This window comes from Takifugu rubripes, chromosome 19 (assembly GCF_901000725.2).
Source record: "Takifugu rubripes chromosome 19, fTakRub1.2, whole genome shotgun sequence".
Lineage (NCBI taxonomy): Eukaryota > Metazoa > Chordata > Actinopteri > Tetraodontiformes > Tetraodontidae > Takifugu > Takifugu rubripes.
In genome coordinates, this window is record NC_042303.1 from 4541522 (window position 1) to 4565005 (window position 23484).

At 47.7% G+C, this 23484-nt stretch overlaps 1 protein-coding gene across 4 annotated transcripts; it reads left to right on the forward strand.

Annotated features, from left to right (window-relative positions):
- The first annotated feature begins 2 nt into the window (after positions 1–2).
- Positions 3–22693, forward strand: cntn2 (contactin 2). Of its 4 annotated transcripts, none has more exons than XM_029826971.1 (24): positions 3–118; positions 2346–2422; positions 2659–2800; positions 2999–3174; positions 3251–3346; positions 3422–3700; positions 3801–3903; positions 3981–4162; positions 4325–4461; positions 4779–4908; positions 16413–16563; positions 16685–16812; positions 16905–17080; positions 17204–17324; positions 17800–17958; positions 18042–18191; positions 18270–18340; positions 18427–18661; positions 18766–18881; positions 19397–19583; positions 19751–19863; positions 19958–20126; positions 20236–20341; positions 21431–22693. In XM_029826971.1, the coding sequence occupies exons 2-24, from the start codon at positions 2368–2370 to the stop codon at positions 21477–21479; spliced, it is 3231 nt and encodes a 1076-aa protein (XP_029682831.1). In that variant the 5' UTR covers positions 3–118; positions 2346–2367; the 3' UTR covers positions 21480–22693. The 4 variants fall into 4 exon arrangements, with proteins under 4 accessions (XP_029682831.1, XP_029682833.1, XP_011615354.1 ...); XM_029826973.1 differs by lacking the exon at positions 3–118 and adding an exon at positions 637–994 and having other exon boundaries at positions 16685–16743; XM_011617052.2 differs by lacking the exon at positions 3–118 and adding an exon at positions 639–994.
- Positions 22694–23484: the final 791 nt, after the last annotated feature.

The following is a 23484-nucleotide window of genomic DNA, read 5'->3' on the forward strand; positions in this document are numbered from 1 at the left end:
AGAGTGTCTACTGGTGTCACTGGCAACCTGACTGGGCCCATCAGCAGCAGCACTAGGTAGAGGTAGAGGACAAGAACCCTGAGGTGCTCCACATGTGAGGAAGCAGCAGTTCTTTGGGGTCAGTCATCTGACTTTTCACTTCCTGGTTCCTGTGCTGTGGACAAACTAAATGATTAGCATATTTAGCTGTTTGAACGAAAGTATTTGCACTTTTTAGAACTGACGAACATGTGAATGATTGTTTCTGAGATATGTGATGCTAAGTTTAAACAGCTTTTAGCACAAGTAGCATTTTAATGAAGAACAAGATCTGACTCTTCAGCTGCAAGAAGTCTTGGAATAAGTCATTTCCACACCATTGTGACGATGGGGGGGGGGGGGGGGGGGTCACCGGGGAGGGGGGGGGGGGGGGGGGGGGGCACCACCTGCCACCTCCAGGCAACAAAAGGAGACAACAGAGCTCCCAACCTTCAGAATAAAAGCTCCTATAGAACAAAGCATAGAGAGATTTACCTGATCTGTCATCATCCATCCATCCAGCCATCCATCCATCCATCCATCCATCCATCCATCCATCCATCCATCCAGCCATCCATCCATCCATCCATCCATCCATCCATCCATCCATCCATCCATCATATGAAAACATGGACTTGCTTCTGTCATTGTTCCTGGTGTCTGAGTAGATCTGGATCCAGCAGATCCTAATCCAGTAGAGCCTGATCCTGACAGTAGACAGTGACCCCAGAAGCGCAGCTTTTCTGATTTTTAGCTGATTTGAGAGAAGAAGAAACCGGACCAAGGGGAGACTTGGTGCTTTTGTTTTCTAACGGCATCTCCGGAAGTTGCTCGACGCTGCGGGGGGCGACCAAAGAAGGTAGGGAGGCGGAGGGAGGGAGGAGAGAAAGCGGCTCAGAGGAAGGAGGTAAACAGAGGAGATCAGAGGGAGGAAGAGATCACCGGAAGCGTCTGCATCCTCTTCATCAACACCCCGGTAAAATAACCTTCATCCTACACGACTTCACGCGTTCTCTGCAGATGATAAAACGCGCGAGTTCGTGTGCGCGAACCTTCTTGTTAGCGCGATTTTAGTGCAGTGACATCATCTCAGGCCTTTTCTGCAAAACTGGCGTGATTTCCGTCCAATAAGGTCTCATTGCCTCTGCAGAACCGGAACTAAAGAGTCCTGCCCGGACCAGGCAAGATCACATACACTGTATGTGGAAATGCTTTGAAAGACGGTTCCAATGTTTTTGAGTGAAACAACAAAATCATTTCTGTTATTCAGTAGTCGGCTTTACATCAAAGCTGTTTCAGAGTCTCCAAATTCAAAAGCTTCTTTTAGGATTTCAGGGAATCTAAATCAGAATTCTCATAATTTTTTCCCCCACAGGAGTGATCCTGCCTGTATTTCAGTGCCGATACAAATAAGACATCATCACTGTGTGACGTTTTGAAGAGGAAATATTAGCTAAGATTTAGCTAAGCTAACAGCTTGTGTGTTAATGTTTCATAAACAAGCCCAGGTGGACATAAGTGCACTCACTCTTCTCATCAGCAGGGGGTGCATGCAAGCGCTCAGATCGTGGAAGTCCTCCAGCTTGTCACGTGTGTCGGGTTCTCTGTGACGTATTCTTCGTGGCATAGTGGATGGAGCCTCAGTTTTCAGTGGACAGTTCCTTAAGCGTTGATGTCGTCCTGCCTCCATCAGCTGGTCCAAGAGCCCAGAACCAGCCACTTGAGTTTAGCATGATGGCTCCAGAATTGGTCATAGTTTTGGATACAGTCACATCAGTTATTTATCTCTTGGTCATGTTTTTGATCTGCGGCATGTGGGGTCTGGAGGGAGGGAGGCCCTGCTGAAGATTCTGAAGCTACTTTCAGATGGTTCTTCTGATTCTTTCAAATCATGAGGTGGTTTTAGCTGTCAGATCTCTGAAGTGTGGAGATATAACTGCAGGAACATCAACAGTTGCTACTGTAGCCCGATAGTCAAGTTACTATGGTGATATACACCAGACAACCTGCTTGTGTGTGTGTAGATGTTAATTGAGCTTTTACCTAGATCGTGCTTGTTTATTGTGCATGATGGTGAACAGTTGTGCATCCCAGTTGTGCACTGGGGTGACTGTGACTGATAGAGGAGGCCTGAGGGCAAACCTGTAACCCTGACCCCCTGATGCAGGACTGGTGGGTCAACAGGCCACAGCCTTCAACAACCTCATCGTCATTATCATCACACTCTTGGGGGCGGAATTCCACCTTGTGGCCACAAGCTGCGTGGCATCTGCTGGGAATTAAAAGTTTTCATAAAACTGTTCAGATATTCTAATCTTTGTCTTCAGGATCTCATCCAGCTGAGAGACAATGGAGAACCTAATGTGTCTTCTGCTGCTTAGCTCCATGATCCTGGTGGCTGCAGGTAGACACAAACACAGAAACACGTGTGCATGCACAAACAACCACAGTCTCACATACACACACACAGACTCTACCACACGCACACATACACACGCACACAACCACAGTCACACACACACAAATAACCACACACATACACTCATGCTAACATGCTAAAATTAGCCATTGTATGCAGCTAATGTTTTTGACTGACTGTCTTTTTCGCTCATTGAATGTCAAATGTGTGTTTCCTCGCAGGTGGAGATGTGTGTGTGTCGGGTCATGACAGCGGGCCCGTGTTTGAAGAACAGCCAAGCAGTTTGATTTACCCAGAAGGCCTCACTGAAGGCAAAGTGATCCTCAGCTGCCAGGCCCGAGCCAGCCCAGCAGCCTCCTACAGGTACCTGACCAAAGTTACACCACAGGAAGTTACAACTTTTGTCAGCAGTAGTTACACTTCAGATACTTTATCCAGGAGCCAAGAAGAGCCAAAATAGAGACAAACTTTAACAAGTCCTACCGTAGCACCAGGATCACGTCTGTTTGATTGATCATGTTGTTCCTCTGATTCATTAGTAAATTCCTCCATGTGTTCCAGGTGGCTGGTGAATGGCACAGAGGTCCCGCTAGGCCTGGATCTGCGCTACACCCTGGTTGCTGGAAGTCTGGTCATCAGTAGTCCCGAATCAGTTCGAGATACGGGTTCTTATCAGTGTTTGGCCATCAACCGCTGTGGCACCATCGTCAGCAAAGCTGCCTCTGTCAAGTTTGGGTGTGAGTGGGACAATATTCTGGCTGGTTCCTTTTTTCTCCCACCATGTTCTCTGCATCTTCTCTGTTCTCTTTGCAGATCTGAACGACTTCCCTACTGATAGCAGGAGCCCTCAGACAGCGTATGAAGGAGCAGGAACCTTCCTGGCCTGCAGACCTCCTCCACATTACCCAGGTATTCACACTATCAACCATCCGAGCCTGTGTAACTAGAGATGAATAAATCAATAACCCCTCTCCACCCCTCCAGCTCTGTCCTACCGCTGGTTCATCAACGAATTCCCAAACTTCCTCAAGAATGAGAAGAGTGATGGTCGCTGGTTTGTGTCACAGGTGACGGGGAACTTATACCTGGCCAAAGCTGAGCAGAATGACACTGGCAATTACTTCTGCTTTACAACCATTAACATGGACATCAGCAGCAAAAGCACCTTCAGCAGGCCCAACCAGCTCACTGTTCTCTCTGATGGTACCAACATCTCTGATGCTTTCCTGAAGAAACAAATAAGCAGTCTATTCTCCAACATTGGTACCTCTGAAGTACCCTAGCTGAGAGATGGATATGTGTTCCTGCTACAATCATTAAAGACGGTATATTTGATCTGAGCATTTGTGAAATCTCATTTCAGCCAATCCAAGAAAATCAACGCCGAGCATCAAAGTTCGCTTCCCAGCTGAGACCTACAGACTTGCTGGACAAACCGCCCAGCTGGAATGTTTTGCCTATGGAAAGTATGTTTCTTTCTCTGAGATCAGTCAGCTGCTCTCACACAGTTTCAATCCTGAACTCAACCTCTTTGTTCTGGTAGTCCGGTCCCAAAGCTGAGGTGGAGGAAGGTTGATGGGTTGTTGCCGGCCAAATCGGGCTCCAGCGTCGAGGGTCCCACCCTCACACTACCAGACCTCTCCTTCGATGACGAGGGCATTTACGAATGTGAGGCATACAACTCTCAAGGAAGTGATGCATACCAGGGACGCATCAGTGTGCAAGGTAATGAGACTCTTGACACTGATTTCACCGGCAATTTCTTGACAGATGCTGCAAAGGCATTTCAGAGTGCTCTAATGCCCTCCTGTGGGTTATTTTCTGAATGTGATGGATTGACTCTCCCCTCTGAACCACGTCCATAAAAATTCTGTTTTAATGTTTCAGCTCAGCCGCAGTGGCTACAGGTGATGAGTGACTCGGAGGTAGAAATCAGCTCAGAGCTGCTCTGGAGCTGCATCGCTGCTGGCAAACCCAAACCATCTGTACGTTGGCTTCGCAATGGACAGTCAATCAGCACGCAGGTAGCATGACTTTACTTCATACAGGAGAGCGAGTAATAGAGTACTATTGCTACAATATATACAATATATTGTAGATTGAGATCAACCTGATAATGAAATGCTCAAGATAAAATCTTCTAATTGGAGTCACTTAAGAACAGCATGAGCTGGTTGTTACTGTCACGAAGACCTGTTCACATTTGTAAACATTCAGGCAGCATTTAAAAAATATCTGTGCTCCTTGAACAGCACAGACATGTATGAATACAAATGAACGTGCTCAGTTTCACTGTCACTTTCCCACCTATCTTGTTACTGGACCCTCTGACACCCCCCAGGACCGAGTGGAGGTAAACGGAGCCCGCCTCAAAATCAGCAACCTCGCCCTAGAGGATTCTGGGATGTATCAGTGCGTGGCTGAAAACAAACACGGCACCATCTATTCATCTGCTGAGCTCAGAGTTCAAGGTAGGTAACTGGTCTAACCCAGTTTAATCCAGGTTTACCCAGCCTAACCCATTCTAGTCCAGGATAACCCAGTGTAACCTAGTCTAACCCTTGCCTCACGTTCTTAACTTAAATGCAAGCATGTGTTGCACTCTGTAATGTATGTGCACGTGCAGTACCTTTACCAGTTTCACAACTATACTTTTTTGCTCTGTGCATCTTAAATGGCTATTAAATACATGAGATATGAGTTCATGTTTATGTTGGCTTGCACTTTGCTCTCAAATGAAAGGTTTGAATTAGTCATTACTTAATAACCTATGCTGTGTCAAAAGGGCTAAATTCAGGCCACTTGCATTCTGCATTTGTTTTTGTCAGAATGTTAATTAAAATGTTGAAAAAAATGATGCAACATTAGTTTTATAGGGTAACGTTAGCGGGAATAGATGTAGACGCAACCATCAGTAAAAGCAGCGGGAGAAAAATTCAACAGGGCCGCAGTAATCAACACAACTTGAATCCACAGCTTGACACTCATTTTGGAAAAAGACAATAAGATTTCAGATCGTACAATTCACAATACCTGCAAAACTGATATTGTTGGCTAATATTGTTAATATGAATTGAACAGGGTTCATAAGATCAAATCAAATCACTCTTTATTTATATAGCGTCTTATACAATCAAAATTGTTTCAAGGCGCTTTCCAGAATCCCAGGGCCTAACCCCAGAAAAGCAACAGTGGCAAGGACTCCCCTTTAACAGGAAGAAACCTTGAGTAGGACCAGGCTCATGTAGGGGGACCCTCCTGCTGATGGCTGGCTGGGTAAAGAGAGAGGAGAGTAGTGATGGGCAAATGATACCGAGGCTTCGGAGCTTGTGTCACTCTTCCCGAAGCGGAGTGATTCGAAAAGCTTCGAACGTCATCACTGTTTCGCTTCGCGCTTCATTGCTTCAAAATGTTTCGAAGCCTTTCAATGGCTCAGCCTTTCAGTGTGTGTCATTGGCTCATGGCGTTTCAATGCATTCTGAGACAGATTTGAGTGGTTTGATGGCATATCAGCTATATAAGATGCATTAATATGCTTCAAAATTGTTGGGTTGTGAGGAGATAGAGATTTGGAGAGTGAGAGTTAGAGTATTTTGGCAAGTTTCATGGCGAGTACACCAATAAGCGATGTTCTAGAGTTTCTGAGGACAAATAACTTTTCTGCTTCTGTGAAAAATCATTCCAAATCAAACATATGACAAAGGACAAACTATTATCTTTAAAGGTTTTCCTTAAAAACACTTCACACACACAAAAATAATGTTTCTGAATTCAAACACCATGATGATTTGCAAAGTAGGAAGGATCTCTAATCCTGTTAGGGACTTTTAGTAGTTTTTAAATAATTCTCAAAGTGTTCAATGAACCCTTAACCAACACTGAACCCTTAATATAATTTGCATTTATTCTTTGGGTTAATCTTGAATGTGTTTTAGAGTAAGGGGGGGAGCATCTGCATATTTTATTGTAAAGACGATATAATCATTATTTGGTATGAATGAACAAAACCCCTGGATGAGCACACAATGAACTTTTATTAGTGTCATGGGATTGAAACAGTGCCAGTGCTTCAGTCGTGCTCTTTGGAGGTTGCTATGGCTTCAGTTGTCCACCAGATGTCACCGTCACTGAAGTCTCGAAGCTTTGAATCTTTTTCGACACAATTGTTAGGAAAGCCTCAGTGCTTCATGAGGCTTCACTTTCCCACCCCTAGAGGAGAGGAGAGGAGAGGAGAGGAGAGGAGAAGGAGAAGGAGAAGGAGAAGGAGAAGGAGAAGGAGAAGGAGAAGGAGAAGGAGAGGGAGAGGGAGAAGGAGGGGGGGTGGGGAGAGGGAGAAGGAGGGGGGAGGGGGAGAAGGAGAGGGAGGGGAGAGGAGAGGGAGAAGGAGAGGAGAAGAGAGGAGAAGGAGAGGAGAGAAGAAGGAGAAGGAGAGGAGAGAAGAGGGAGAAGGAGAGGAGAGGGAGGGGAGAGGGAGGGGAGAAGGAGAGGGGGGGGAGAAGGAGATGGAGGGGGAGAGGGAGAGAAGAGGGAGAGGGAGAAGAAGAGGAGCGGGAGAAGGAGAGGAGAGAAGAGAAGAGGAGAGGAGAGGACGGGCACAGAGTACAGAAACACACACAAAAATACACTATTTATACAGCGGGTCATCGGGGCCGGAGGTCGTCATGCATCTCCGAAGGCGGCGATACCTGTAAATGAATAGAGAAGCGGGGGAGGGGAGAGAAGCAGAAAAACTACACAAGAATCAGCATAACTAGTGTGCTTGATGAGGAGGAGGAGAGGAGAGGAGAGGAAACCATGACCCAGTGGGGTGACAGAGGCCTGTCAGGTGATCATGTTTCCAGACCCCGGCAGCCTTGGCCTATAACAGCATAGCTAAGATGTTAATCTCATGATTAGACGACCCCCTAAGTATGATAATTTGTCTGTCTATGATAGTAACTGGAACTACAGAATTAACAACAATAAGCTTTTTCAAAGAGGTATGTTTTAAGTCTGATCTTGAAAGTGGCGATGGAGTCAGCCTCCCGTACCTGGACAGGGAGCTGGTTCCATAGCAGGGGGGCCTGGTAGCTAAATGCTCGGCCCCCCATTCTACTCCTAGAAACTCTGGGAACCACAAGTAGACCAGCATTCTGAGAGAGGAGCGGTCTATTGAGCTGATAAGGTATCACTAGCTCCTCCAGGTAGGATGGAGCTAGGCCTCTGAGGACCTTGTAGGTCAAAAGAAGGGTTTTAAAAATTATTCTAAATTTAACGGGCAGCCAATGAAGCGACGCCATTACAGGAGTTATGTGATCTCATTTGTCAATACCTGTCAGAACAGCATTTTTGATCAACTGGAGGCTTCTTAAAGAGTTGTTTGGACACCCTAAAAATAAAAAATTACAATAGTCCAGCCTAGAAGTAACAAATGCATGGACTAACTTTTCATCGTCATCGTCAGTAGCTTCCTGATCTTTGTGATGTTCCTCAGGTGAAAAAAGGCACTTCTAGAGACTAATTTAATGTGTGTGTTGAAGGAGAGATTTTGATCAAAAGTTACTCCTAGATTCCTCACAGAGAGACTAGATGTTAATGAGATACCATCTAGAGTGATCATGTGATCTAATCTATCCCTGAGAGGTTCAGGACCAAACACCATGACCTCAGTTTTTCCTGGGTTAAGGAGGAGGACATTTGAAGACATCCAGGACTTTATGTCTTTAAGACAGGTCTGGAGCTTCACTAACTTCTCTGTCTCCTCCTCTGGTTTCATGGATAAATAAAGCTGAGTGTCATCAGCATAACAATGAAAATGTATCCCATCCATCCATCCATCCATCCATCCATCCATTCTCTACCGCTTATCCGGGTCGGGTCGCGGGGGTAGCAGCCTAAGGAGAGAAGCCCAGACTTCCCTCTCCCCAGCCACCTCCTCCAGCTCATCCGGAGGGATCCCCAGGCGTTCCCAGGCCAGTCGAGAGACATAGTCTCTCCAACGTGTCCTGGGTCTCCCCGGGGGTCTCCTACCGGAGGGACATGCCCTGAACACCTCACCAGGGAGGCGTCCAGGGGGCATCCTGACTAGATGCCCAAGCCACCCCATCTGGCTCCTCTCAACGCGGAGGAGCAGCAGCGACTCTACTCCGAGCTCCTCCCGGATGGCAGAGCTTCTCACCCTATCTCTAAGGGAGAGCCCAGCCACCCTACGGAGGAAGCTCATTTCAGCCGCTTGTACCCGTGATCTTGTTCTTTCGGTCATGACCCAAAGCTCATGACCATAGGTGAGGGTAGGAACGAAGATCGACCGGTAAATCGAGAGCTTCGCCTTTCGGCTCAGCTCTCTCTTCACCACAACGGACCGGTGCAGAGTCCGCATTACTGTGGACGCCACACCGATCCGCCTGTCGATCTCCCGCTCCATTCTTCCCCCACTCGTGAACAAGACCCCGAGGTACTTAAACTCCTCCACTTGGGGCAGGATCTCCTCCTTTACCCGGAGAAGGCACTCCACCTTTTTCCGGTCGAGAACCATGGCCTCGGATTTGGAGGTGCTGATTCTCATCCCAGCCGCTTCACAGGCGGCGGCGAACCGATCCAGTGATAGTTGGAGGTCACGGGCCGATGAAGCCAACAGGACCACATCATCCGCAAAAAGCAGAGACGCGATCCTGAGGTCACCAAACCAGATCCCCTCAACACCATGACTGCACCTCGAAATTCTGTCCATAAAAATTATGAACAGAATCGGTGACAAAGGGCAGCCCTGGCGGAGGCCAACCCTCACCGGAAACGAGTTCGACTTACTGCCAGCAATTCGGACCAAACTCTGGCACCGATCGTACAGGGAGCGGACAGCCCGTATCAGCGGGCCCGACACCCCATACTCTCGGAGGACCCCCCACAGGACCCCCCGAGGGACACGGTCGAATGCCTTCTCCAAGTCCACAAAACACATGTGGACTGGTTGGGCAAACTCCCATGCACCCTCAAAGACCCTGCTGAGGGTGTAGAGCTGGTCCACTGTTCCACGCCCAGGACGAAAACCACATTGCTCCTCCTGAATCCGAGGTTCGACTATCCGGCGGACCCTCCTCTCCAGTACCCCTGAATAGACCTTACCAGGGAGGCTGAGGAGTGTGATCCCCCTATAGTTGGAACACACCCTCCGGTCCCCCTTCTTAAAAAGAGGGACTACCACCCCGGTCTGCCAATCCAGCGGCACTGCCCCCGATGTCCACGCGATGTTGCAGAGTCGAGTCAACCACGACAGCCCTACAACATCCAGAGCCTTAAGGGACTCTGGGCGGGTCTCATCCACCCCCGGGGCCTTGCCACCGAGGAGTTTTTTAACTACCTCGGCAACTTCAGCCCCGGAGATACGAGAGCCCATCTCCAGGTCCCCAGGCCCTACTTCCTCACTGGAAGGCGTGTTGGTGGGATTGAGGAGGTCCTCGAAGTATTCCTTCCACCGATCCACAACATCCCGAGTTGAGGTCAGCAGCACACCATCACCACTATACACAGTGTTGACAGTGCACTGCTTTCCCCTCCTCAGACGCCGGATGGTGGTCCAGAACCTTTTCGAGGCCGTCCGAAAGTCGTTCTCCATGGCCTCACCGAACTCTTCCCATGCCCGAGTTTTTGCCTCGGCAACCGCCGTGGCTGCACTCCGCTTGGCACGCCGGTACCCATCTGCTGCCTCAGGAGTCCCACAGGCCAGTAAGGCCCGATACGACTCCTTCTTCAGCTTGACGGCATCCCTCACCGCTGGTGTCCACCAGCGGGTTCGGGCATTGCCGCCACGACAGGCACCAACCACCTTGCGGCCACAGCACCGGTCAGCTGCCTCAACAATGGAGGCACGGAACACGGTCCACTCGGACTCAATGTCCCCCGCCTCCCCCGGGACATGGTCAAAGCTCTCCCGGAGGCGTGAGTTGAAGCTTCTTCTGACAGGGGACTCTGCCAGGCGTTCCCAGCAGACCCTCACAACACGTTTGGGCCTGCCAGGTCTGTCCGGCATCCTTCCCCACCATCGGAGCCAACTCACCACCAGGTGGTGATCAGTTGACAGCTCCGCCCCTCTCTTCACCCGAGTGTCCAGTACATGCGGCCGCAAATCCGATGACACAACCACAAAGTCGATCATCGATCTGCGGCCTAAGGCGTCCTGGTGCCAAGTGCACATGTGGACGCCTTTATGTCTGAACAAGGTGTTCGTTATGGACAATCTGAGACAAGCACAGAAGTCCAATAACAAAACACCACTCGGGTTCAGATCAGGGGGGCCGTTCTTCCCAATCACACCTCTCCAGGTCACACTGTCATTGCCAACGTGAGCATTGAAGTCACCCAGGAGGACGAGGGAGCCCCCAGAAGGGGCACTCTCCAGCACTCCCTCTAAGGACTCCAAAAAGGGTGGATACGCTGAACTGCTGTTTGGACCATAGGCACAAACAACAGTCAGGATCCGTCCCCCCACCCGAAGGCGAAGGGAGGCTACCCTCTCATCCACCGGGGTAAACTCCAATACACAGGCACTGAGCTGGGGAGCAACCAGAATTGCCACCCCTGCCCGTCGCCTCTCGCCATCGGCAACTCCAGAGTGGTAGAGAGTCCAACCCCTCTCAAGAAGACTGGTTCCGGAGCCCTTGCCGTGCGTCGAGGTGAGGCCAACTATATCTAGTCGGAACTTCTCAACCTCGCGCACCAACTCAGGCTCCTTTCCCACCAGAGAGGTGACATTCCATGTCCCTAGAGCCAGTTTGTGCAGCTGGGAATCAGACCGCTCCAGGAGGGGGCCCCGGTGACCCGCATCCGGGCAAGGGAAACTTGGCACCAAAGTTGTTTAGCATCATTAGGGGGTCCTGGGCTACGCTTTGTCTGGTCCCTCACCTAGGACCTGTTTGCCATTGGTGGCCCTACCAGGGGCATATAGCCCCAGACAACGGAGCTCCTGGGATCATTGGGACACGCAAACCCCTCCACCACGATAAGGTGGCAGCCCAGGGAGGGGGAAAATGTATCCCATGCTGCCGAATAATGTTCCCTAAGGGAAGCATGTACAAGCTGAAGATGATTGGTCCAAGTACAGAACCTTGAGGAACTCCATGGCTAACCCTACTGTATGAGGAGGGAACACCATGGACATGAGCAAACTCGTATCTATCAGATAAATATGATCTAAACCAGTCTAGTGCTGTCCCTTTAATCCCAATCACATGTTCCAGTCTATGTAACAGGATGCTGTGATCAACTGTATCAAAAGCAGCACTGAGGTCCAGCAGAACATGCATAGAGACCAGTCCATGATCTGAAGCTATGAGAAGATCATTAGTAACTTTAAGAAGTGCTGTTTCTGTGCTGTGATGAGCTCTAAAGCCTGACTGAAACATCTCAAACAGGCTGTTTCTCTGCAGGTGCTCCAGTAACTGAGTCACCACCACCTTCTCAAGAACTTCAGAGATAAAAGGAAGGTTGGATATTGGCCTATAATTTGTTAATACGTCAGGATCCAGTGATGGTTTTTTAAGCAACGGCTTAATCACTGCCAACTTGTAGGACCGGGGTACATAACCTGTCACTAAAGAACCATTGATCTGGTCCAGGATAGAACTGCCTATCACTGGTAAAACATCCTTCAACAGGTGTGTTGGGATGGGATGGTCTTGGATTTCTGAATTAGCGATGACGCCTCAGAAAAATATATAGGGGTGAAGGAGTTTAAGGGCTCGTTGGAGAACCTGTATGTTCCCACACTCAGCACATCTGGTGATGGTCCAGTTGTTGGGATGGCCTGGTTAGCTTTCTCTCTGATAGCTAGAACTTTATCAGTGAAGAAGCTCATGAAGTCTTCACCACTAAGGGAAGAAGGGATACGTGGATCTAAAACACTGTGACTCTTAGTTAATTTGGCCACAGTGCTGAAAAGAAACCTGGGGTTGCTCTTATTTTCCTCAATTAAAGAAGAAAAATAAGCTGTTCTAGCCTTGCGAAGGGCCTTTTTGTAAACTAATAGTCTTTCCAGGCTACATGATAACTGTCTATTTTACAAGAATGCCACTTCCTTTCCATTCTTCGCACTTTCTGCTTGAGGGTCCTGATATGTGAATTATACCAGGGGGCACACCTCCTCTGATTTACTATTTTCTTTTTCAGGGGGGCAACAGAATCAGGCGTGATTCTCAGTGAGGTTGCTGCACCTTCCGCAATAGAGTCAACCTCAGCAGGGCTAAGATTATAATGATTTATCCCTGGGGAAACACACGGTGGTCCTGGGATTAGCACAGGGATCGCTTCCTTAAACTTAGCTACAGCATTATCTGAAACACATCTGCTATAGTAAGACTTTATTCTGAGCATAGAAGAATCCTTAATCATAAATGTGAAAGTGATCAAAGAATGGTCTGACAGGAGTGGGTTGTGAGGGAACACTGACACATGTTCTACCTCAACACCATAAGTCAGAACTAGATCTAGGGTGTGGTTGAAGCTATGAGTTGGTTGGTTTATCTGCTGGAGGAAACCAACTGACCCAAGTAATGTAATGAAGCCATTTCTAAAGCTGTCATTTACAACATCTACATAGATATTAAAGTCTCCAATGATAATGACTTTGTCCGTTCTAAGGACCAAGTCAGATAAGAAATCACAGAACTCAGACAGGAACTCTGAATGTGGCCCAGCAGGGGGCCGATATACAACTACAAACAGAAGTGGATTTTCTGCCTTCCAGTTCAGATGGGTGATGCCAAGAGTCAGACTTTCAAATGAACTGGAGCCATATTTTGGTCTATGATTAATTAATAACTTGGAGTGATAGATTGCTGCCACTCCCCCTCTTCGACCAGTAATACGTGGAATATGATAATTAAGATGGGTAGGAGGAGTAGATTCATTTAAGCTAACATACTCCTACAAAATAAATCAATGTGATGATCCGCTATCAGGTCGTGTACTAACAGGGATTTACACAAAAGAGATCTAATATTTAACAGTCCCCACTTAATTGTGATATTAAGATTAAGATTAAGATTAAGATGGACTTTATTCATCCCCGTGGGGAAATTGAATTATAGTAGCAGCGAATTAGTTTCTCCAACTTGTGCTTTAGTATTAATTTTAATAAGATTATGGTGATTGACCGCTCCCCTGCTCTGTGCTTGGTGAACTTTTAACCGTGGAACAGAGACTACCTCTATAGTGTTAAATATATTATTGTTGGTGGATGAGGGTTCTATGGAAGCAGCAGAGAGGTGTGTAAGACTACAACTCTGCATCCTGGTCTGGACCCTGGATTGTCAGGTCACTTTGGGTCTAATAAAATTAGCCAAATTACTAGAAATGAGAGAGGCACCATCCTGTGTGGGATGGACACCATCTCTCCTATTCAGACCAGGTTTTCCCCAAAAAGTGCTCCAATTGTCTATAAAGGCCACCTGGTTCTCGGGGCACCACCGTGACAGCCAGCGACGAAGCGACGACATGCGGCTAAACATCTCATCGCTGGCCAGATTGGGGAGGGGACCAGAGAATGCTACGGAGTCCGACATTGTTTTTGCGTAGTTGCACACCGACTATGTTAATTTTGGTGACCTCCGACTGACGAAACCGGGTGTCGTTGGCTCCGACGTGAATAATAACTTCACTAAATTTACGTTTACGTCTCGCCAGCAGCCGTAAATTTGCTTCTATGTCGCCCGCTCTGGCCCCCGGAATGCATTTCCGGCTTCACGTAACGCAAAACAGAGTCGCCAATTACCAGGGTCGGTTTCTCAGCGGGTGTGTCGCCGAGTGGGGAAAAACGGTTAGCCACGGGAAGCGGTTGGTGGTGCACCGTGGGCCTTTGTTTTGGGCTACGCTTCCTGCGAACTGTCACCCAGCCGCCCTGGCTACCCGGCTGCTCGGCTGCTGCCGGGGGACCGCTAGCTGAAGCTACGCTAGGCGGCTCCGCAGCAGCTAGCTTCTCCTGGCTACCTTACGCAACTCCAGCTAACTCCAAGCTGTGGAACCGCGTCTCAAGCTCGCTAAGTCTCGCCTCCATAGCCATAAATAAACCACACTTTCTGCACCTATTCCCTTCACTAAGGGAGGCAGAGGAGTAACTAAACATTTCACACGCCCTGAACAGACAAAGACACCGGGTGAAACAGATGGTGACGCCATGCTAACGCTAATAATCGGCGAAGCCCTGGATTTGTTTAATATGGGTTGTTTCTCACTGTTGATATCAGGTGACTAGAATGTCCCAAGTGTTCAAAATTTTAAGTAAAGTGAATACAACACAGGGCAGCACTGTAGTGTGGTGGTTAGCACTGTTGCCTCACAGCAAGAAGGCCCCGGGTTCGATCCCCGGTTGGGACTGAGGCTGGGGACTTTCTGTGTGGAGTTTGCATGTTCTCCCTGTGCCTGCGTGGGTTCTCTCCGGGTACTCCGGCTTCCTCCCACAGTCCAAAGACATGCATGATTGGGGATTAGGCTAATTGGAAACTCTAAATTGCCCATAGGTTTGAGTGTGAGAGAGAATGGTTGTTTGTCTATATGTGTTAGCCCTGTGATTGACTGGCGTCCAGTCCAGGGTGTACCCTGCCTCCCCCCCATTGTGCTGGGATAGGCTCCAGTCCCCCCGCGACCCTCAGTGGAGGAACAAGCGGTAGAAAGTGAGTGAGTGAGTGAATACAACACACCAAGTGTTCAATATTAAGTGAATACAATACCCACAGTGCAACCAACAAACGATTGAGAAGACAGGAAGTGACGCAGTACGTTACCAGGAAGCCAAAGGTGAAAACAAAGGTCTAAGAGTGATGTAGCAGAGTAGAAAAACACAGTGGTTGGTATTGTGGTCACCTAAAAAGTGTCTTTACATTGGCTGCAGGCACAACTGCATGTAACATTTAATAGGCTACTAACATTTATAGATCAATACCCAAGAAACCCCTTTAATATGTCCCACATAAATGCTGAGTTGATTTATAGGCTTAAGATATGACTATGGTACTCTCTTTAAGATGGAAAATTCAGAGGAAATTCAGAGGTCTTGAACGACCCAACGTTATTTTGTACATGAGCTGTTAAAAACTTCTTAAATCCTTTGCCAGTATATTAACTGTTGTCAGGATAGAGGGAAAGCTCAGGTTTGGACAATAGCAGCATCTAAAACCCCTGTCCAGTTAATGCGTTCATGTGGATCGATTTCACCCATTTTACTATTTCATTTGGAACAGGTTCCAGCTTGTCATGCTACGGTCCATCGTCTCTCTCTTTGGTACGGTCCATGTATTTGTGTCTCTATATCTCACTTCGGGGTATCCAACTCACTGACATAAACAAAAACCCTCCCTTTTGTTGCAACAAAAGCTTCTCATCTTCATATGGATCGTTATAATAAATAGGGGGTATTATGTGGTTGTACCACCACTACTGGTGGTTACATTTAACTGTAGTTCAATTGAAAACAACTGTGAGCTGTTGGCAGCCAGGAATTTGGTGGTGGCTGCCAGCAAATTCGCTGTGCAGGGAAAAAACCTGCCCAGCCTAAACCAGTGTCAACAAGTCTAAACCAGTCTAACCTATTCTAGCGCAGTCTAACCCAGTGAAACCCAGCTTAAACAAGTGTTGCCCAGTCTAGCCCAGTGTAACCCATTGAAACCCAGTGAAACCCAGCCTAAACCAGTATAACCCAGTAAAACCCAGTCAAAACCAGCTTAAACCAGTGTCGCCCAGTCTAACCCAGTGAAACCCAGCCTAAACCAGTGTCTCCCACTCTAAACCCGTGTAAACCAGTGAAACCCAGCCTAAACCAGTGTCTCCCACTCTAACCCCGTGTAACCCAGTGAAACCTAGCCTAAACCAGTGTCACCCAGTCTAACCCAGTGAAACCCAGCCTTTCACGGTCTCACCCATTCCAAGCCAGTGCAACCCAGTGAAACTCAGCCTAAACCAGTGTCACCCAGTCTGTAGAATCAACATTAATATTCTTCTTCTTCTCCAGTTCAGGCTCCAGACTTCAGGTTAAACCCAGTCAGGAAACTGATCCCAGCAGCCAGGGGGGGGCAGGTGAAGATTGAGTGTCGTCCCCGCGCCGCCCCAAAGCCCAGCCTGTTCTGGAGCCGTGGGACAGAGTTGCTCACCAACAGCAGCAGGTAGAATGCAGTTTAGTGGACTGGTTCTTTAAAAATTCCAAAGCAGAAACACAAGTGTCAGGCAAGAAGGATTTTTAATGTTGTCTCATATTCTAACTTCTGGACAACCGTCTGTTGTCAGGGTGACCGTGGCTCCAGATGGAGTTCTGTCAATCCTCAACATCAGCAGGGCCGATGAAGGAAAGTACACTTGCTTTGCAGAAAACTACCTGGGAAAAGCAAACAGCACAGGACACCTGTCTGTCAGAGGTGCTCCCAGACCAGCCACAAGAGCAGAGAGTTCCAGAAATGATCCGCCGTGGTCTCTGGGGGCATGTCATCAAATTTCATCTTTGTTTCAGATGCCACCAAGATCACGCTGGCGCCATCCAACGCCGACATCAACCAGGGCGAGAATGTAAGTCTGCAGTGTCACGCTGCCCATGATCCCACCATGGACCTGAGCTTCAGCTGGAACCTCAATGGGGTTATGTTAGACCTGGAGGACTCTGCTGGGCCTTATCACCGCATAGAGGGGGTTAGTATTTGTGTTTATGTGTGTATTCGTGTGCATGCCCATTGTCCAAGCTCCTGTTTGATGTTGTATCGATCATACTGGCAAAGCGTCACGTTCTCCTTGGTTCCGTCTTTTCCCTTCCAGAAGGAGAACATCGGCGACCTGATAATCTTGAACGCTCAGCTGAGTCAGGCGGGGGTGTACACGTGCACAGCTCAGACGGTGGTCGACAGCGCGTCAGCAGTAGCAAAACTCGTCGTTCGAGGTAAGAGAAGAGCAGAACTGTGGTACAGTTTCAGTTCCCTGTGTGCCAGTGTGAGTGGGACCAAAGAACCATGACATCAAGAGTCAGACATGTAGAAGCAAGTGTAAACAGTCACACATGTAGAAGCAAGTGTAAACAGTCACACATGTAGAAGCAAGTGTAAACAGTCACACATGTAGAAGAAGGTGTAAACAGTCAGACATAGTTTTGATGTGGGCGGAGCTTCTTGGAGTAAAATTTTTTGATCATCATGTTCACATCTGCACACGCCACACATGTTAGCAGTCACACATGTAGAAACAGGTGTAAACAGTCACACATGTAGAAGCAGATGTAAACAGTCAGACATAGCTTTGATGTGGGCGGAGCTTCTTGGAGTAAAAGTTTTTTTATTATCATGTTTGCGTCTGCACATGCGTCTGGCTTCTTTTCCGTCCAGTGCGGTTTTGTCACTTCATATTTATAATGTCTCCAGGACCCCCGGGACCTCCTGGAGGGTTACTGGTGAAGAATGTTGCAGAAACGTCGGTTGAGCTCAGATGGAGCCGTGGCTATGACAACCACAGTCCCATTGGCAAATATGTCATCAGGGGTCGCTGGGCGCTGTCTTCACAGTGGAGGCAGATGAGGACAGGTGTGTTGAAGCCAAATTTTATTTTCGAAAATACTTTTCGAAAATTTCATGTTGTTTCATGATGTTCCATCCATTGTTTCCAGAGCCGTCTAACATCGAAGGGAACGCGGAGTCTGCCCGGGTTATAGGCCTGATGCCATGGATGGATTATGAATTCCAGGTCATTGCCAGCAACATCCTGGGCAGCGGCGAGCCCAGCATGGCGTCACACACCGTACGCACACAGCAGGCAGGTAAGTGGTAACAAACTCCACGCGCACATTAGAAAAACCCTCTGCCACCTATGTTTACATGTCATGCTTGGACCTTAGCTCCCACTGTAGCACCTAGTGGGCTTGGAGGAGGGGGAGGGGACCGCCACGAGCTCATCATCACCTGGACGGTGAGTCGTCACATAATTTTTATGACATTGTGTCCACATGTGTCCAGTTTCAGTATAAAGATTTCATTTTCTCCCCATGGCGTCAGCCCATGGCCAGAGAATATCAGAATGGGGATGGCTTTGGTTACATCCTTGCCTTCAAGAGGACGGAGGCACCGACGTGGACAACGCTAAAAATTCCTCAGGTGGACTCGTCAAGATATGTTTATTACAATGACAGCCTGAGCCCGTACAGCCCGTTTGTTGTGAAGATCAGGGCTTATAACTGCAGAGGAGAAGGTCCTTTCAGTCAGATTGCGGTGGTCCACTCGGCAGAGGAAGGTGATTCATGTCCACATGCCGCCATGTTTGCTGTCCCCAGAAAGGGACAATACAATACCACAATCACTGCTTTGGTGAAGGTGAGCTTGCTTCTTCTCAAACAGAGCCCACCCTGGGACCGCTGGGCATCAACGCCACAGCTCTGAGCGCCTTTGAGATCCAGGTGTCCTGGGACCCGATTCACCAGCTCAGCACCGACGTGCTTCTCAGAGGCTACGAGGTTTGTTCAACATGGCAGCTGTGACAGCAGTTGTTCAGACTCCACAAGGACAGAGACCTGTGTTCTCCAGGTTTGAAAAACAGGAACCAAGTTGGGTCTGGCCCCTCTACCTGCAGCCCTCCATCTCTCTCTGCCGTCGCTCAGGACGCTTCTATGAGCCGTTTCTTTGACTCCCCATGTTATTAATACTTGTTCACTGAGTCTGGACCGACACATTTGTGAATCTCCCAACAGCTGAAGATAAAACAGTTCTCTTCAGATGAAATGCTGAGGAAGTCCAAACTCAGGACGTGTCTCTCAGGCACCATCTACTGAGCAAATAAATAAGAACAAAGCTCAGATTCAAACCAACAAAATAAAATTTGCCAATTTACATAATGCAAAAAACAAGCTGTATTGTTTCTGTAACCATGACAGCACAGGATTTTTCTGAGTGTAATTTACAACTAAGATGTTGGTTTTGATGTCAGACGATTGGACTTCAGAAAGGTCACTAAGAGGAGGTCTGTTTTTAGATCAGGTACTGGCGGCAGCATGAAAGGGAGGCGGCGGCAGACCGCGTGAGGACCTTGGGTCAGGAAACCTCCGCCAGGGTGTCAGGACTACGGCCCAGCACTCGATACCACGTTGCAGTCCTGGCGTACAACAGTGCTGGGACAGGACCGTCATCGCCACGCACCACCGTCACCACCAGGAAACCACGTATGTGTGCTGCACACACAGGCGGGTTTTGTTTGGGGTTTAGTTCATACAGTAAAGGAATAACCATGCCAGCGGTCCATAGCAACACTCCAGAACATCCTGGAATACAAATGCAGACAAATAAAAATGGCAGTTTCCCATTGAAATCTAAGAACTTTGTGTTTTAGCTCCCAACCGTCGTCCTGGCAACATTTCCTGGAGGACCGACGATGCCTGGGTAACAGTCAGATGGGACCATGTTATGGCTCTGCACAACGAGTCTGCTGTGCTGGGCTACAAGGTGAGCATGTGTGCCATGAATAACAGGAAGATCATCAGGTTCTTCAGATGAGGTGTTTTCTGACCTCTGCACTGGTTTGTGTTCTGCCTGTCAGGTTCTGTACAAACATGAAGGCCAGAGCACCCTGAAGGTTCTGGACAAGTCCAGGTCAACAGTGAAGCTGTTGCTGCCAAAGGACAACAGTTATGTTGTGTTGGAGATAAGGTCTTGGGGAGAGGGCGGTGACGGCCCAGCACATGAGATCATTGTGTCCCGAGACTCCGGTGAGGACCCACATCAGTTCTCAACTGCCTCTATGGCGACTGTTGGACAAATGCTCGTTCTTGAACTCTGTGAAACAGTTTTTGATGGTTGAACATCTGTTTCTGACAGGAACTGGCATGATGGTGCAGAATGGTTCTCCGTCTTATCTATTTGGTCTTCCCCTTCACCTGCTGTCCTTGCTGGTTCTGCTGGCTCTAATCTCACCTGCTGGTCTGTGAGTTGACCAGTCTGTGCTGGTCTGTGAGATCATCTGTGGACTTTGATGTGTTCATGTGACTCAGACCAGGTCTGTGGTGATCCAGGTCTGTGGTGATCCAGGTCTGTGGTGATCCTCTGTGGTGGGTCAGGATGCACCACTGCAGGATGGGAGGGGTGGGGAAGGACTCTTTCATTTCTTTATTTTTTTTGGGGGGGGGGGGGGTTGGGGTGGATGAGGGCGGTAGGGGGCACTTATGTGCCAGTGTGAGTAGCACCATCGAAACCAAGACATCACCACTCAAGACTCAAAATGCAGCTGTCACTCAATCGGTGAAGTAATGCAGGTGTAGACACAGTTGTAAACAGTCACACATGAAGAAACAGGTGTAAACAATCACACAGGTTTAAAAAGTCACACATGAGGAAAAAGGTGGAAACAGTCACAAATGGGTAAACAGTAAACAGGTGTAAATAGTCACAAATTAGGTAACAGGTGTAAACACTCACACAGGTATAAACAGTCACACATGTAGACACAGGTGTAAACAGTCACACATGTAGGAACAGGTGTAAACAATCACACAGGTGTAAACAGTCACACGTGTACACAGGTGTAAACAGTTACACATGTAGGAACGGGTGTAAACAATCAGAGGTATAATTAGTCACACATGTAGACACAGGTTTAAACAATCACACAGGTGTAAACAGTCACACATGTAAAAACAGGTGTAAACAATCACACAGGTGTGAATAGTCACACATGTACACAGGTGTAAACAGTCTCACATGTAGACACAGGTGCAAACAGTCACACGTAGGAACAGGTGTAAACAATCACACAGGTGTAAACAGTCACACATGTAGAAAGCTAATGCCCAGACACTGACTGTGGATGCTGTAATACCCATGTGGTTGTTTTATTGGCAGTTCAAAGGATCTTCCTGGTATCCTGAACTTTTGTCACATGATCTTCCTGGGCGACAGTGTTTTTTGTGATACAAAATGTAATAGTCCAGTTAGCTCAAGAGCGCCTTATGCATGTATGCTTGACCATGCTAGCATAAGCCACAGTGCTGATTCTATGTCTTCCTTCTCTCCACAGTGACACCTCTTGTTCTGGTTCTTTTGTGATGGTTGTTAGCAGCGCCTGACAACATCTTGCTAAAGCCTTGCTGATGGAACATCCGTGTGCTTCATCTGTCCACATCTCAGACTTATTTTGCTGCTCCTAATCAGTGTTTACCTGATCTCTGATTGTTAAGGGCAAAGGAGTTTTCACTGTTTTTCTGTGTTTTCATTAGTAAAACACGCTCAGTGTTTTGTAGTTTCATAGCTTTTGTGATAGGAGGCTAACCTGAAGTTGAAAGTGACCAAAGCGATTAAAGATCACTGTTGGCTTCCAACACACCTGGTCGGGAGGAGGCAGATCTCAGCTCTAACTCGGCCTTGTTTCTCACACTTGTTTCTGCTGTTGTCATTGGTGACGGTACTGCTGTCACCGCAGTCTGTTTGTGCTGTTCTTACTGAACAGATCAGCAAAACTTTATTTCATGATATTTTCTGTACAGTCATGTTTGAAGGTGTGACATTAACATCACACTTATCTTAGCAATGAAACTCTTGACAGATGTGGAGCTGATGTGTTACCTGATGTTTTCATCTCATCACCCTGACTGAATTTTCATCATTTCTGCTCACTTGTTATTACAGGAAAAAAAAAGAAAATGTTGATTAGACTTAAAGCTTTAGGCCCAGATGACAGGCCACTGTTCATCCACCCTCCTGTGATTGCTAGCATGGCGCTAACGCAGCTACACTCAGGCATTTTTCTCAGTCAGTGATGCCATTTGGAGTCTCAGGAGGGTCAGATAACCACAAGCAATAGGACTCATTGTGTGGAGCTATTGGCAGCAGCTCTGCCTCGTCCACAAACTTCCTATGATGAACAGTGCAGGTGGAGGGGAGTCTGCTTTCTGAGAGACCTGCACTTTCCTCATGATGGACTTGTGGCTGGCTGCCCCCCCTTCCGAACCAGAACCAATACTGAAAACAAGCTTTTTCCTGAGGTGGTGAGGGTTGTCAACATGCCGTGTTTAAAGGACTATTTATTTATTTATTTATTTATTATATGTTTATTTATTATTTGTGTATTGGACAATTGTTTTACTTTTGTGTTGACATTCAATCTTAAAAATGTGTGTAATGGTGTGTGTGAGTGTATTACACTCAGCCATGCACTTGTTTTTTTACATTTACCTACCTACCTACCTACCTACCCACCCACACAACTACCTGTTAGCCACACCCACATAGCTGCTGTTGTCCTTGATCATCCCCTCAAATGAATAAATCTGTTACATACTCGTGTGTTTGTTACTAATGTGTAAATCATGAAAGTGAACAGTTCATGTGTGTTCTTGCTCATCTTATCAGCTGTACTTTCACATCAGATATTATTCAGCTGCTGCTCACCTGCAGCAGGTAAATGTGAGACCAGCTGAACCCTGCTGAAGATACCATGTCCTGACACCTTACAGTACTCAGTCTGAAGCATCAAAACTCTATGTATGACCAGAGCTCATGACTGTTCGCGTGTCAGTCCTGAGTGATCAGAAGTCTCATATTTAAACGTTTAAGATGGGCCTGAAGGTGGTGGGACTGCAGTCGGTCCTCTCGGTATCCTTTACACCAGGCTAACTCTTCAATGTAGATTGTCCGCAAATCTCCTGATGCTGCTAGCAGGTAAACAACAACAAAGTAACAGCTCAGACATGTTCATTTTCTGCAGACAGGAGAACTTTAGATGTTGCATCATCACATTAATCATTAACAGTTACTTATTAATGATTCCTGAATCAGCTGATAATAACTGAGATAAGAGGGAGCAGTTCTGATAACACACACACACACACACTCATACATCCCATCTTGTTTCCTTAAGCGCTTTATCCTTGGGGTCACAGGGAGGGCACACTGGGTGAAGGCAGGACCACCCCTGGGTGAGTCGCCAGTTCATCGCATATCCCAATGTGAGCATTTGTGGGTTTGGTACCTTGCTCAAGGGTACCTCGGCAGTGCTCTGGAGGTGTTCTGGCACCTTCCCCTACTACTAGAAATCCTTCCATGTTTTGTCTGCACTGGGGCTCAAACCAAGAA